At 40.4% G+C, this 15,061-nt stretch overlaps 1 protein-coding gene across 1 annotated transcript in view; it reads right to left on the bottom strand.

Annotated features, from left to right (window-relative positions):
* LOC131680264 (liprin-alpha-1-like) overlaps positions 1 to 15,061 on the bottom strand; it is a 1,110,500-nt gene that overhangs the window by 768,365 nt on the left and 327,074 nt on the right. Inside the window, exon 4 of the mRNA XM_058960981.1 lies at positions 9,729 to 9,910. Within this exon, the coding sequence (XP_058816964.1) occupies positions 9,729 to 9,910 (182 nt within the window). The remainder of the gene's footprint in view (positions 1 to 9,728; positions 9,911 to 15,061) is intronic.

Raw genomic sequence — 15,061 nt, 5'->3', positions numbered from 1 at the left:
TCCCGTCATGCCATGGCTGTTTCCGTCAGTACCTCCACAGGTTCGGACACGCGGAGGTCCCAGTCTGCCCGGACTGCCCAGGTGTAGATGAAACTGCCGAACACATACTGTTCGTATGTCATCGGTTCGACGTCGAAAGAAGAGCAATGCTTGACGTCTGTGGCTGGGACACAACCCCGGATACCCTTATTCAGCGGATGTGTCAAACGGTGGAGAAGTGGAACGCAGTCTCGGCTGCTACCATCCAGATTGCCAGTAGGCTACAGGTAATCTGGCGAACCGAGCAACAGACGGCGGGCACGGCTAACTAGTGATTGGTTAGTTGGAGCGAAAAAGGCCAAGCGCAAAATAAGAGAGTGAATGGTCTGTTCATGCCGAGGTAGGTTGGCGCAGCGAATGGCAACCGCGTAAGGGGTAAACCCAGCCACCCCGAAGCAAGACAGAAGAGTGAGTGTATAGGCGTATAAGTGGACTGCCTCATGCCAAGACGGGAGGGTCGTAGCGTAGTATGTTGGAACTAAGCTATCGATGCCTCATGGCGTGGCAGAGGAGTGAAAGGGTGAGCATCCAAGTCAGTCTCACACTGCATGTTAAGGGTGAGCATAAAAGTCAGCCTCACAGGTTGGTAGAGGCTAGCACAAAAGTCAGCCTAGCAAGGAATGAAAAAGGTGAGCACAAAAGTCAGCCTCGCATGGTATGTCAGAAGTGGGGCCTAAGAAAAATGTCCCACATGGGATGCCAGAGGGAGTGACAAAGGTACAATAGAGTGGCACGATTGAGAGTGAATCAGGTGATAGGGTGAGCACCCAAGTCAGCCTCACATGGATGGGTAGGGCGAGCACAAAAGTAAGCCTAGCAAGGAATGAGTAAGGTGAGCACACAAGTCAGCCTCGCATGGAACGTAAAAGGTGAGCACAAAAGTCAGCCTCATGTGGGAGTGTTTGAGAGTGAATCAAAGTGTGATTGAGAGAGCACCCAAGTAAGCCTCATACAGGATGTATGATCGCGTGAGTGAGAGTGAATGAGTACATTTAGTACAGCCATCCCCCCAGAAGTAATACCGAGAGGTAGTTCCTGGGAGGAATGATGGCGGAGCCCAATGGAGTTTAGTCGGTATTAATGGCTGGTCACCATTCGAGTCCGACACGCCCCCAGTGCACCCCGTGTGGTAGATTGGACCCTACCGTTAGCACGTGTACTGGGCTAGGACATAAAGGTCTTCTCCTTTGTAAAAAAAAAAAAAGCTCATTCGTGAAAGTAGCTGTGCGGCAAAATCGGACAGCCTCTCATTCTCTCATTATGTTCTAAGAATTATGCTTGGATGTGAGTGAATCGGATTGGAATATTATTGTTTTGGTTTGCGAACCACTCAATGAGTCTAATCTTGATTCAATCATCATATTCAATCATTGAATCGTTCAATCGGTTCTCTATCCTTTGTAGAGGTAATACATGGATAGATTTATTGGAGATGTACAAAGGCAAAATTGCTCAAGATTTCAATTTTTACATACGCACGTATTTTTACCATTTGTGTATTTATTAATCTATCTGTCTTTCGTACAGTTCAAATATTATCGTTACAGTTGAAAACAGGAAAATCCAACCAGCGGCAATCGTTTTCTCTCTTGTTCAGTGCTAATTCATGACGTTGGAAGTAGTGCGCATTTCATTATATGAAAAATGTTCAGATCCAGAGAAAATACGATTGTCGCTGGTTGGATGTTCCAGTTTTCAACTGCAACCATAGTATATTAAACAACGGCTTAGGATATCATTACGCACATGAAATTCATGGTTATAACATTCAAAAAGGGTAAATTTAAATAAATGCATCAAAACATTTTAAATCATCCCTGCAAGTACTATTTAATCCTAATCAAACTACAATCAATTTTAAATTAAATAACCGATAATAAGTCGCGATCGGTTGTTTTATTTGATCCGAAATTCTGACAGCAATTTCAAACCCGCTCAAATTCTGGATGGGCTTTACTGAAACGAAACCATCTTCTTCGGCGACTGCCAATCGAGACAACCCCATATAGGGTTTTCATACGGAATTAACGGGTCTATGCAGACAGTCGAAAGATATCATATTAAAATCCTAGAGACGAATATCTTTTGAAATTTTATTTTTGGTACGGGTTCAGTGAGTTGTTGCCAGCAATAGATAGCTGACGTCAATTAAAATCCAAAATCGTTGCTATCTGCTGAACAAATTCTTTTGGCCCCCACCATTTATATTTTTTAACAGACTTTAGAGTAGATGTCGGAAATCACTAAATGCTGCAGCGCGCTGTACTGACATAACGAGTATTTAATAAGAAATATCTATCTGATATGACTTTGTACGATCTAATAAGTTGCGATTCGATTGTTTTCGATTTGTTGCTATATTGTTTGAGGGATCATATTTTTCCGTTCAAAAACATCGTTCTTTGACTGAATTTTCAATTGTGAAATGACAAGTTTTTCTTCCATATTTTAAAATTTAAAGTAGCATTTGCAGAATCACAACAAAATAATCAACTTGCTTTTATTAATTGTTGCCGAAAACAAAAACATAGCTGTTTACCAGATTTAGCATTTCCAATAAAGCACAACAACGAAAAACGTCAAATTTCTGACAGTCATAAAACGCTCGTTTAGTAATATTACCATGACTGAGAAACAGTTCGTTTTTGATTCTGCCAGCGGTCCTAGTTGCACTGTGCCAGCACTTAAAATAATTTGGTGTAGCTCTGTTATACAAAACAATATAGTCTAAACAATAGCTGCAAACTTTAATTTCGCTAATTACTCTTAATTAACTATAATAAACACTTGTGCGATTTCTACTACAAAGGGTGAGGAAATAAAGCTCTACAGCAGTATAATGAATTTGTTTATGAACATCGCTTTAGCCACTTTCAATAATTAATATCAAATTTTACAAGTTCTAACAATTTTCCTTCAGAAGAATATAAAATAAATATAAAAAGTTGTCAACCACAAATAATAGACAATATAATTGATCTCTACTATGTGTATTATCATTATTTAGTAAATATTTTTGTATTAAAAATGACGGCCTGTCCATTTTTATTCACTAGTTGACTGCAATTTCTGTATACTACAAATTGTGGATATATGAAATGTTGGAACTAACACAGTCGTGATTCGCTGGTTGGGCAATTTTTAACAGGGGCCGCTTTTTAGTTGGACCTCCGCTATTTGGTCCATTGTCGAACTAAAAAGCATCTGAATGTCAAATTCTCTTATAAAATTCATTTAGACAATAAAACTGACAATAGTTAGAGATGTAAACAGATGCAATTGTACTGATAACATCCCCTTTGACCAGTTTTTGACATCTGTCAACCCAGCTAGCGAATCACGAATGTACAAAATTTTCAACAGAAACCGTACCATAACATAAATTGATCTGAATCAGCAAACACTTTCGTATTTTTTTAATATATGTATTGAATTTATGGTTTTATTTTTCCATGATTTGTAGTTTGCGTTCGTTGCATTGATCCAATGTACAGAAATCGGTAGGTCATCGATTTGAATATAAAAATATTGACTAAATAATGATAATATATATAGTTGAGAATTAATATGTTGACTATTGTTTGAGGTAGACAACTCTATTTTATATTCTTAATGAAAATGAGTGATGAAACGTCTACCTGTTCAATAATGAAAAAATAGTTAGAATCGGTCAACAAACCACTGAGATATGGCCTTTTTAAGTAAACCTTCCAACTTTTATTCATTTTTTTAATTTACACGTTATAGTTAACGTTAGGTAGACAACCCTATTTTCATATTTTTTTCAGCGCAGCATATAAATAACACTTTTTGTACATTATATTTGTGTAATTAAATGGTAAGGTTTTTCTTTAAAACAGAGACACGTATAAACGATCTAAATAGTCAATGGACAAACATAGCTTCATGCTTGAAGTCTGGTAGAAAACCCTTCTATGGCCGCATACCACATTCAAATCGTTATAACTTTCGAATCCGTCAATGAAATATTTTCAAACTTTCAGGGGATATACTTGATCACTATGTCTTTCGAATATGCCAATTACCAAATAAGTAGACAAATATTTTTTTGTTTAAAACGATAGGACTAAACCCGTGGGTGTCTGCTGGTAGCCTTATGAAACGTGTCATAAAACTTCAAATCGCCATATCTCTCGAATCTCTCGATGGATCATTTTGAAATTCACTGAGAAGATGCTTGGATACTGTATCTTTCGAATGCCGTATGTCAAATTTATGGTATTTTTTGTGAATGATGGTTTTAGACACACCGTGCCCAGCTTATAATTATCAAAAGGCTTCCGAGCCGAACAAGAAGTTAAAAAAATCTAATTCCTACAGCTCTACATAAACGATATATACAGCACCTCATGCTTATTATTGGAATTATATACAAGGAACCCACTGAACGAGTCAACGAATGCATTCGATGAGCGAGCGAATTATGATTCATCCAGGATTCAATTCCTACCTGTTCACTGACGTTCGGTTCGTTTCTAGTATTTTTTTAACCACTCACTCACATAGTGTGTTCGCTGATCATTCGGATTGCACAAACATGATGATGGAGGGGGATTCATCGCATGCTCCATGGTCACTATGCTGATTGTGTGCGGCTGAACGTAGGATGAATGGCTATCAGATGCAATCAAACGAATGAGTGAATTTTCTAATGTTTGCGTATCCGATTCACTTACTAAAATGAATTGACTCTTTTGATCGATTCAGTGACTCGTACTTTAAAAAATGATTGTTTGAGATATACCGAGAAAAAATTCAGGGTTTTAAGAAACGTTTTCGTATTACACATATTTGAAGTAATTTTCTATCATAGTTCTATTTTCAATAATGGACTCAATCTTTTTGGCGTGACTTCCCATTTAGATGCGATGTTGTCAAAATCTTTTCAAATGCTCCATCTAGCAGTAGCTGTGACAGTTTGGAAACCATGAGAGGACTTCGTGATTATGCCAGAAGAGAATAGCATCGTTTGTGAAGGCTTTTGTACTGACCAATATCACGCCGATTGTGTTGCGCTGACCGTCTTTTTTTTTTTTTTTTTTTACAATGGAGAAGACCTTTATGTCCTAGCCCAGTACACGTGCTAACGGTAGGGTCCAATCTACCACACGGGGTGCACTGGGGGCGTGTCGGACTCGAATGGTGACCAGCCATTAATACCGACTAAACTCCATTGGGCTCCGCCATCATTCCTCCCAGGAACTACCTCTCGGTATTACTTCTGGGGGGATGGCTGTACTAAATGTACTCATTCACTCTCACTCACGCGATCATACATCCTGTATGAGGCTTACTTGGGTGCTCTCTCAATCACACTTTGATTCACTCTCAAACACTCCCACATGAGGCTGACTTTTGTGCTCACCTTTTACGTTCCATGCGAGGCTGACTTGTGTGCTCACCTTACTCATTCCTTGCTAGGCTTACTTTTGTGCTCGCCCTACCCATACATGTGAGGCTGACTTGGGTGCTCACCCTATCACCTGATTCACTCTCAATCGTGCCACTCTATTGTACCTTTGTCACTCCCTCTGGCATCCCATGTGGGACATTTTTCTTAGGCCCCACTTCTGACATACCATGCGAGGCTGACTTTTGTGCTCACCTTTTTCATTCCTTGCTAGGCTGACTTTTGTGCTAGCCTCTACCAACCTGTGAGGCTGACTTTTATGCTCACCCTTAACATGCAGTGTGAGACTGACTTGGATGCTCACCCTTTCACTCCTCTGCCACGCCATGAGGCATCGATAGCTTAGTTCCAACATACTACGCTACGACCCTCCCGTCTTGGCATGAGGCAGTCCACTTATACGCCTATACACTCACTCTTCTGTCTTGCTTCGGGGTGGCTGGGTTTACCCCTTACGCGGTTGCCATTCGCTGCGCCAACCTACCTCGGCATGAACAGACCATTCACTCTCTTATTTTGCGCTTGGCCTTTTTCGCTCCAACTAACCAATCACTAGTTAGCCGTGCCCGCCGTCTGTTGCTCGGTTCGCCAGATTACCTGTAGCCTACTGGCAATCTGGATGGTAGCAGCCGAGACTGCGTTCCACTTCTCCACCGTTTGACACATCCGCTGAATAAGGGTATCCGGGGTTGTGTCCCAGCCACAGACGTCAAGCATTGCTCTTCTTTCGACGTCGAACCGATGACATACGAACAGTATGTGTTCGGCAGTTTCATCTACACCTGGGCAGTCCGGGCAGACTGAGACCTCCGCGTGCCCGAACCTGTGGAGGTACTGACGGAAACAGCCATGGCCTGACAGGAATTGTGTCAGGTGGAAGTGAACTTCCCCATGGGGTCTTCCCACCCAGCTCGATATGCTAGGTATCAGCCGGTGGGTCCACCTACCTTTCGAGGAGTTGTCCCACTCACGCTGCCATCTGGCGACCGAGGTCACCCTGGTGCGCTCGCGTGCTCCCCTATTTCCACGTAGCTCAAAGCACTCCTCATCTTCCCGAATGACCAGCCCGACTGGCATCATGCTCGCTATCACGCAGGATGCATCGTGTGATACCGTGCGGTAGGCAGATATCACTCTGAGGCACATCACGCGGTAGGTGCTCTCCAGTTTCTGTAGGTAACTGGTTACCCTCAGTGCTCTTGACCATGACGGGCCGCCGTACCTGAGGATAGATACGGCAACGCCTGCCAGTAACCTACGTCTACTGGCGCACACCTTTGAGCTGTTGGACATCATTCTCGATAGTGCCGCAACAGCAGTCGACGCTCTCTTGCACGTATAGTCGACATGGCTGCCGAAGGTCAGCTTGTCGTCTATAATGACTCCGAGAGACTTCAGACTTCGCTGTGAAGTGATCGCGACTTCTCCCACATGGATAACTGCATGTTGTGCCGACTTGCGGTTGTTGACGATAACTACCTCCGTCTTATGATGAGCGAGCTCCAGGCCTCTCGCGCTCATCCATTCCTCCACCGTGCTAATCGCGTGTTCTGCGGTTAGTTCTACCTCAGGAATTGACTCCCCGTAGACCTCCAAGGTTACGTCGTCGGCAAAGCCGACGATCTTGACCCCAGGAGGGAACTTCAGTCTCAGAACCCCGTCATACATGAGGTTCCATAGCACCGGGCCTAGGATCGAGCCCTGCGGGACTCCGGCGGTAATCGGAACCCTTTTCTGACCGGCAGACCGTCTCAGAAGTGCTAAGTTGTAACAAACATCGAAATATTTGGTGGATGTGTACACCATGTATAGAAATAATGAACGACGTTTGACATTTGGGAGCATTTCGTGATAAACGACAGGCGCTGTCTGACACTTCATTCCGATTCGCCCTGCTTCTGTTGCCGTTCATACAAAATCGCAGACAGACGAAAACAATTCAAATTATCTCGAGGAGTTAAGCCGAATAAAACAACAAATTGCCGATATGCAGGACTCTATTGCTGAGATTTCCCGATTACGTTTGGATGATACAGCTGATCTCTTAGTAGAAGACATCTCCGATGTCTTCTACTAAACTACAATACGGCACCGGCAGTATATCGACAACTTCGCGTTCTTCGACAATCTCTGCTTCATCGTTCTGCTGGCTTTTCTTCACACGTATCAAGAACTATGTTGGCGAAACGGAAATCGCCGCTATGGTTTCGGGTGCATTAGGAAGTGATTCTGTCATAGTGAAAAAGTTGGTGCCCGAATGGAAGGATGCAGCATCAATGCCGTTTATTTCATTCAAGGTTGGGATCTATGTAAAGTTAAAGCGCATTGCGTTATCTCCATCTACATGGCCGTGCGGGATTTGTTTCCGGGAATCTCACGAGCGGTTCGGCGTTTGGGAGCCTTAATATGACTAGAATATATTGTAAAATTTTCAATGTTCTAACTGTACAACGTATTGTTTATTCAAAGTGATTCATTCCTAATGTTAAAATGTGAATTAGTTAATTTTATGTTAAGTGGTAGTCTGTATGGTGCTTCGCATCAAAGACAATATAAAATAAATAGATTGTTTCACCTTCTGTTGATTGAAGGATATATTTTATGTTGGATATAACAGCTGTTTGTTTGATGCTATATTACTCCGTAAGGAGAAAATTCGTTTAAAACCGACTTCGTCTCTTCAGAACCATGGCACTTGACCAATGCACCGGGCTGACGACTAGTTATAGTTAAGTTTTGTGCCATTTATGCATTAAGACAATTTTAAAACAATTTTCTCCTTAGTGAGTAATACAGCATTTTGCTAGCATTCGCCTGCTTAGCTGAAAACAAGGTTCGATTTCAGTATGTCTCATCACCAAACAGAACCTCTTCACTTACGGGACATCCTAAGATAGAAGTCGTTTGGTGTGTTCACAAGTAATGTTTCCAATTTTGGACTTAGCGTCAGCCCGGTGCATTGGTCAAGTGCCGTGGTTCTCAAGAGACGAAGTCGAAACGCAAACACCGGGACTCATTTTGTTCTGTTGGTGTTTTATTTCGTGTAGACAGTGTTCAATGTATGTCATTCATTTCGTTTCATTCGCTCTAAAGATTTAGTTCTTGCTGGATCTCATTGGGCTCATAATGATTAGTAACATTTTCAGTGGATCGCACTTCTTTAAAACAGAATCGCGGTTTTCATCGATTCGTGATCTCTAATCAAGATGCTTGAGTCTAGTCTACGCCTACACAGCCCAAATGTATTATGTAGGGATTGTGGAAAATTGCAGACGTTCGTCTACATTTTTTTTCTTGTCAATATTAATGTTAGTGGCACATATAATATGTGACACAATCATTAAAGCGGTCAGAACAACTGTGCATCGTACAAAATGAAGATGATTAGAAATTATACGGCAATCAAATTATTTGTATCAAGATGATACCATTGAGTATAAAGAAACTCGTACTAGTTTGGCAGGACTCTACGAACTTGGCTTACGTTTCTTTCAAAATTGAACTTGATTTCAACTTGAAGGAAAGAGCGCTTTCATCCGGAACGTAGCCACCAGGGCTGAGATACTGCGAATTTCACAACGAAAATAGTCGAATTTCTTGGACTGCATTACAACTCGGCAATGCTTCTTCATGAGGAACACAAGTGATAGAAACAATTTGTTTATCATTTTTCGATTTGTTTTTTTTTGCTGTTGTTGTAATTGTTAACTTTTATGCTATAAACATTATGCTTTTGAAACCTATAGAATATTACATAATTTTATGAAACTTCAATAAGACTTTTGTAGTTGGTTGAAGTATTGAATAAACAAATAAACAAATAGGCATTGCGAGACTCCTGCTGGTACCAAGAAAACTCCAATTCACCTGTTTTCTCGATTTTCATCGATCTAGCGTACTCATCAACCGTTCTACAGCTTTAAGAGATTGTTTGTTTTATTGTCTTTGAATGTGAAGTACACCAAAACAACAAGAGATTATTCCAATAATTTCGCGCACAGTTCTAGGATTAACCGATTTCGCTCAAATTTGGAAAGTCAGGTTTTCATGATTTGAAACAACGAGTCTCACAACCTATATTACCCAGCATCGCGACGCTGCGTAATATAGGTTGTGTGATTTTTTTATATAAATTATTGTCACCCTAGTACGCATGCATCACGCAATAAAAACCATTTCTTTTTTCAATGGCTAAAAAAATCCACGAAACAAAAAACATGTTAACCCAATTTGATTGTAATTGTGAAATATTTTTTACCTTCTTAATTCCTCTTGGCTGTGTGCTAATGCTAATGCGAAACGTTCAAGGCGTAATGAACGCGCAGTAAGTGGAGATGCCACACCACTAGCAGCAGCTTCGGTAGATAGAGGAGTCATTTCATTTCCAATATGACGAAAATTTTCTGATGATTTTTCCGATGAAAGATGCGATAACTGTACCTAGAAATGAAATAATTTACATTGATGAACTGAATTCGCACACAAAAATCTACCCTACTGAAAAGAATGTTAAGAAGTAGTTTATTGAGGAACCAGGGTGCAACGTTAAGATGGCAGTGTGAAACGTTAAGATGGAGTTTATAAAAATGTGTGTTAGTTTCTTTTGCGCAGATTTTTTTTTTGCATTGTTCAGAAAATTACTACGAACCATTGTTACACATTTCTGTCAGACAAAAGCAAGATTAGCGATTTCGGTCGTAGCTACGAATTGTAAGCGGTAAAATTTCTAATGATACACAGATAGCTTAGTTCCAAAGACAATCCGCGTCTGATTTTACGCCCGTACATCACTTCTCCGGGTGGAATTTTAGTAATGCCGCATTGTGAGCGTTCACTGCTTTTCTCAATTCTTCAACGTAACTTGTTTTATCCGTTGTAGTCACTGCCATAGCCTAGTTAAACAATTTTATGTAAGGTCTGGCTAATCCGTTTTGCTGCAAAAATAGTGTTGTCGAAAAGCTCGTAGAAATGTCTCGTTGTTTGCAAAAGTTTGCGGAATCTTGACCGTTGAATGGAGGTCCATTCTCCGTTTTAATGGTTTTTGGGAAACCTTCTTTCTCGAAGACCTCATCGAGAATTTTTTTAATGTGCTCAAAACTGATTGATTTCACAGGTTTTGCTATAACGTATTGCGATTTGTAGTCGACTACTACTAGAATGAGATTCCCTCCGAAAACGACGTAGGGGCCATTGAAATCGAGTGCTACGGTATCCCAGGCAGTTTTAGGGATAAACACCCTTTACATTGGCGTTGTTTACACGACTCAACCCAGGTTGTTACGTTTATGGGCATTCCTGCTCACCACACGCGTTGTCGCATTGTACTATTTATTTTTGCCGTTGACATGTGTCTCTCGTGTGCTACCTCCAAAGCATGTGTCTGAATTGGTTTTGATACTACTGCACAGCCTGTTTTAATTCCCATTCCATTCTTAACGGATAGATTCCTCTCTACCGCGTGGTACCTTTACAAGTATTAATGCCATACTCCTGATTTTAATGCACACATTATTTTTTGCAGAGTTTCGTCCTGATCTGTATCGTTTTTAATTTCTTCCTCGGTTAGGAATTCTAATGAATTTGCGTCGAGAGTTGTCAATTCATATGGTCTGTTTTCCTCATCGAACGCTGCATCTTTCCTATTGTAGAGCCTAGATGGTGGATCGACGATATTCTCAACTCAACTCAACTCTGACTGTCTCAAAGGCTTTTTCCTGCTCCGGTCCCCGTGACCATTGTTTGGAGGTTGTTGCAGCCCATAATGGACTAGAGATGTCGGCGAAGTTTATTAAATATGAACTGAGATATGACACCAGTCCTAAAAAAATTAAAGGGTTATGTACAAGACACGACTACAGTCACATTTAAAATGCAGCATTTTTGGTGTGGCTTTCGTTTAGTGGCAGGGTTGTAAAATTCACTAATTTTCTTAAAGGTTTTGCAGAAATCATCGGGAATTATTATTTTGAATACTTGCTTATTTTACGATTCACTGGTTAAGGAACAGAATTAACAAGCACAAACTTAATACAAGTTAATTAAAGGAATTTGCTAATTGAATTCTTTTTCCATTATATATTCGTCTTAATAAGGACGGTTTGCTAATAACCATGGTTTGGGTTGATGAAAACCCTATAGATTTGAGCCTTGCCTGCACGACTAATATGAACGGTTTGAACCAGCAATTCGCCATTTCGCTTCTGTTCCGCCATCGTCATTTGGAACTGCGAACAACATTCTTCCAGCGGACAGATAAACATTCCCCTTCTGTAGCTCGTGTCAAATGAAAGATCTAACAGCAATCCTACAAGATACAGTAGCGATAATCTAATTGGGGTATGGCAATGAAGGAATTCGGTTAAAAACATTCCTTTTATATCAAGCGATGGAATGTGTGGGATGCTTATGAATGTCGAGATGAGGTCCGTGTTATGGAAAGTCTTGCGCAAATTTGTGAAAATTGTATACGTCTAGCCCTTACGGATTTTCCAATAATGTGCTAATAAAATACGTTGTCACATTGTACTATTCATTTTTGCCGTTGACATGTGTCTCTCGTGTGCTACCTCCAAGGCATGTGTCTGAATTGGTTTTGATACTACTGCACAGCCGGTTTTAATTCCTATTCCATTCCGAACGGATAGATTCCTCTCTACCGCGTGGTACCTTTGCAAGTATTAATGCCATACTCCTGATTTTAATGCACACATTATTTTTTGCAGAGTTTCGTCCTGATCTGTATCGTTTTTAATTTCTTCCTCGGTTAGGAATTATGAATTTGCGTCGAGAGTTGCCAATTCCAATGGTCTGTTTTCCTCATCGAACGCTGCATCTTTCCCATTGTAGAGCCCAGATGGTGGATCGACGATATTCTCAACTCAACTCAACTCTGACTGTCTCAAAGGCTTTTTCCTGCTCCGGTCCCCGTGACCATTGTTTGGAGGTTGATGCAGCCCATAATGGACTAGAGATGTCGGCGAAGTTTATTAAATATGAACTGAGATATGACGCCAGTCCTAAAAAATTAAAGGGTTGTGTACAAGACACGACTACAGTCACATTTAAAATGCAGCATTTTTTGTGTGGCTTTCGTTTAGTGGCAGAGTTGTAACATTCACTAATTTTCTTAAAGGTTTTGCAGAAATCATCGGGAATTATTATTTTGAATACTTGCTTATATTACGATTCACTGGTTAAGGAACAGAATTAACAAGCACAAACTTAATACAAGTTAATTAAAGGAATTTTCTAATTGAATTCTTTTTCCATTATATATTCGTTCTAATAAGGACGGTTTGCTAATAACCATGGTTTGGGTTACGGATCCGGAAATCCTATGGATTTGAGCCTTGCCTGCACGACTAATATGAACGGTTTGAACTAGCAATTCGCCATCTCGATTCTGTTCCGCCATCGTCATTTGGAACTGCGAACAACATTCTTCCAGCGGACAGATAAACATTCCCCTTCTGTAGCTCGTGTTAAATGAAAGATCTAACAGCAATCCTACAAGATACAGTAGCGATAATCTAATTGGTTCTGCCAGCAGAGCGGGTATGGCAATGAAGGAATTCGGTTAAAAACATTCCTTTTATATCAAGCGATGGAATGTGTGGGATGCTTATGAATGTCGAGATGAGGTCCGTGTTATGGAAAGTCTTGCGCAAATTTGTGAAAATTGTATACGTTTATCCCTTACGGATTTTTCAATAATGTGCTAATAAACACAGCTAAATTTTATAACAAATATTTACCGGCCATTTTTAGAATCGATTGGTGTTCGAATTATGAAAATCCATCAACAATTAACAAAACATAAGCGAAAACTTTGTCTATTTTCTTACATTTTTCCAATATTTTCACAATAATACGGATTTTTCAATAGTGTACAGTTGAAATACCAACCAATAGTTGCAACCAATTTTTAAGTTGAACTTCTCTGAATCGTTTAGTGTATAAATGACTCAAATCCATCAACAATTAACAACGCTACAGTAATTTAAAATTATGCCTTATTTTCGTGATGCTGTTCGAAATCAGATGTTAGTTTTACACCTAGCCCCAGCCCCATATGTAGAGTAAAGCATTTTCAATGCTAAAAGCTTCGAAGTTTTGATGTGGGCTCTCTGAAGTTACGTATGCTCTTTATTTTATCGTTGTCGATGCGGAATCCTCTTTCATCGAGCTTACAGCCTATAAACTGTATACTGGTCCTATCGAACTCGCGCTTGGATGTGTTTGGTAGTCAAATTGTTTAGGCTTAAGACTTCCAATACCTTCGCAACGTTTGGTTTAGTTCTTCTGAAGTATCCGAAAAGATTGGAAAATCGTAGATGTATACGATTACTTGATCACTAACGTCTTTTAGTATCCTTGCCATTTCGCAAAGGAATATTTCTGGCGTGCAGTTTACACCAAACATGAGTCTGGTGAACCTGTACATGCCATCTTCCGTCAAGAAAGTTGCAAAATCTCGTGATTCTTCGAACAGTTATAAGTGGTAAAAAGCATTTGTCAGGTCAAGTTTCGTAAAATATCTCGCTCCGTAAAGCTTGACTTGCTTTGATTGTACACTCGACGCCAATTGGTTTGTGGGATCCATACGCATGCAATTTTCTGGCGGGCAATCCAATGACTTCTAGTTTGGCTGCTCCCGATCGGACATCTCGCTTTAATTGAGTCCAGTCATTTCCTCCAATATCGTTGACGTTCGCACCTGAGTCAATGAGGAACCACATGGGGGTGGATGACCCAGCGGTGCAAGCAAATACGACGTCCTCAAGCGAGAGGGCATTGACCTGCTAAGTTAGGATGATAGTTGATAAAAATTAGCTTTAGTGCATACCGACTTGAACCTTCGTTCGAACCGGTCACAAATCTTGATAGCTCCGGGTTTACCTTGAGTTCTTCAACAGCAACAGTCTTTCTCAAGGCTACCTATATTTTCGCTCGATCAGTCTTTCTCAAGACTACCTACATATTTTCGACAATTAGTCTTTTTCAAGACTACCTACTTTTTCTACTCAATCAGTCTTTTTAAGACTAAAACATTTTTCAAGAACTCTCCACTCGAAAATTCAATTGACTGCAGCAACTCATTCGATGTTTTATCCGAATGTGAAGCTGATGAAATTTCTAAATTTTCTCGCATTGCGCATAATGCCAATGAGAAGAAAACGCCTATAACAGTGATAACAGTGATGATCTCCGACTTCAAAGCCTTTTGAACAGAACTTTCGACGTTCCTTCCGGACGTAAAAGTCTCTTTTCAGATTGGCCGAAGAGGAGAATATCGAGTTACAGCGGAGGAATTGATTGGCCACAAACGACTACTCCAGCATCTTACGGAGAAGTTATATAAATTTTATTCATATGATTTCAAGACAAGTAGATCATTCAAGGCTGTCTTGAAAGGGCTACCAAATGGTCAAAGTTTGGATGAAATATCCAACGAATTGAAAAATTTACTTGGCTTTTCTCCTTCACAAATTATTCTTATGAAGAGAAAGGCTAGCGGCGATAACACGCCAGTACGCTCTGGAATTATCCAGGAGCTTTATTTAATTCATTTTAACCGTAATAAGGTTAATA

Source organism: Topomyia yanbarensis, chromosome 2, assembly GCF_030247195.1.
Source record: "Topomyia yanbarensis strain Yona2022 chromosome 2, ASM3024719v1, whole genome shotgun sequence".
NCBI classification, from domain to species: domain Eukaryota; kingdom Metazoa; phylum Arthropoda; class Insecta; order Diptera; family Culicidae; genus Topomyia; species Topomyia yanbarensis.
The sequence above is the reverse complement of the archived record's forward strand: the minus strand, read 5'-3'. Positions and strand labels throughout refer to the sequence as shown.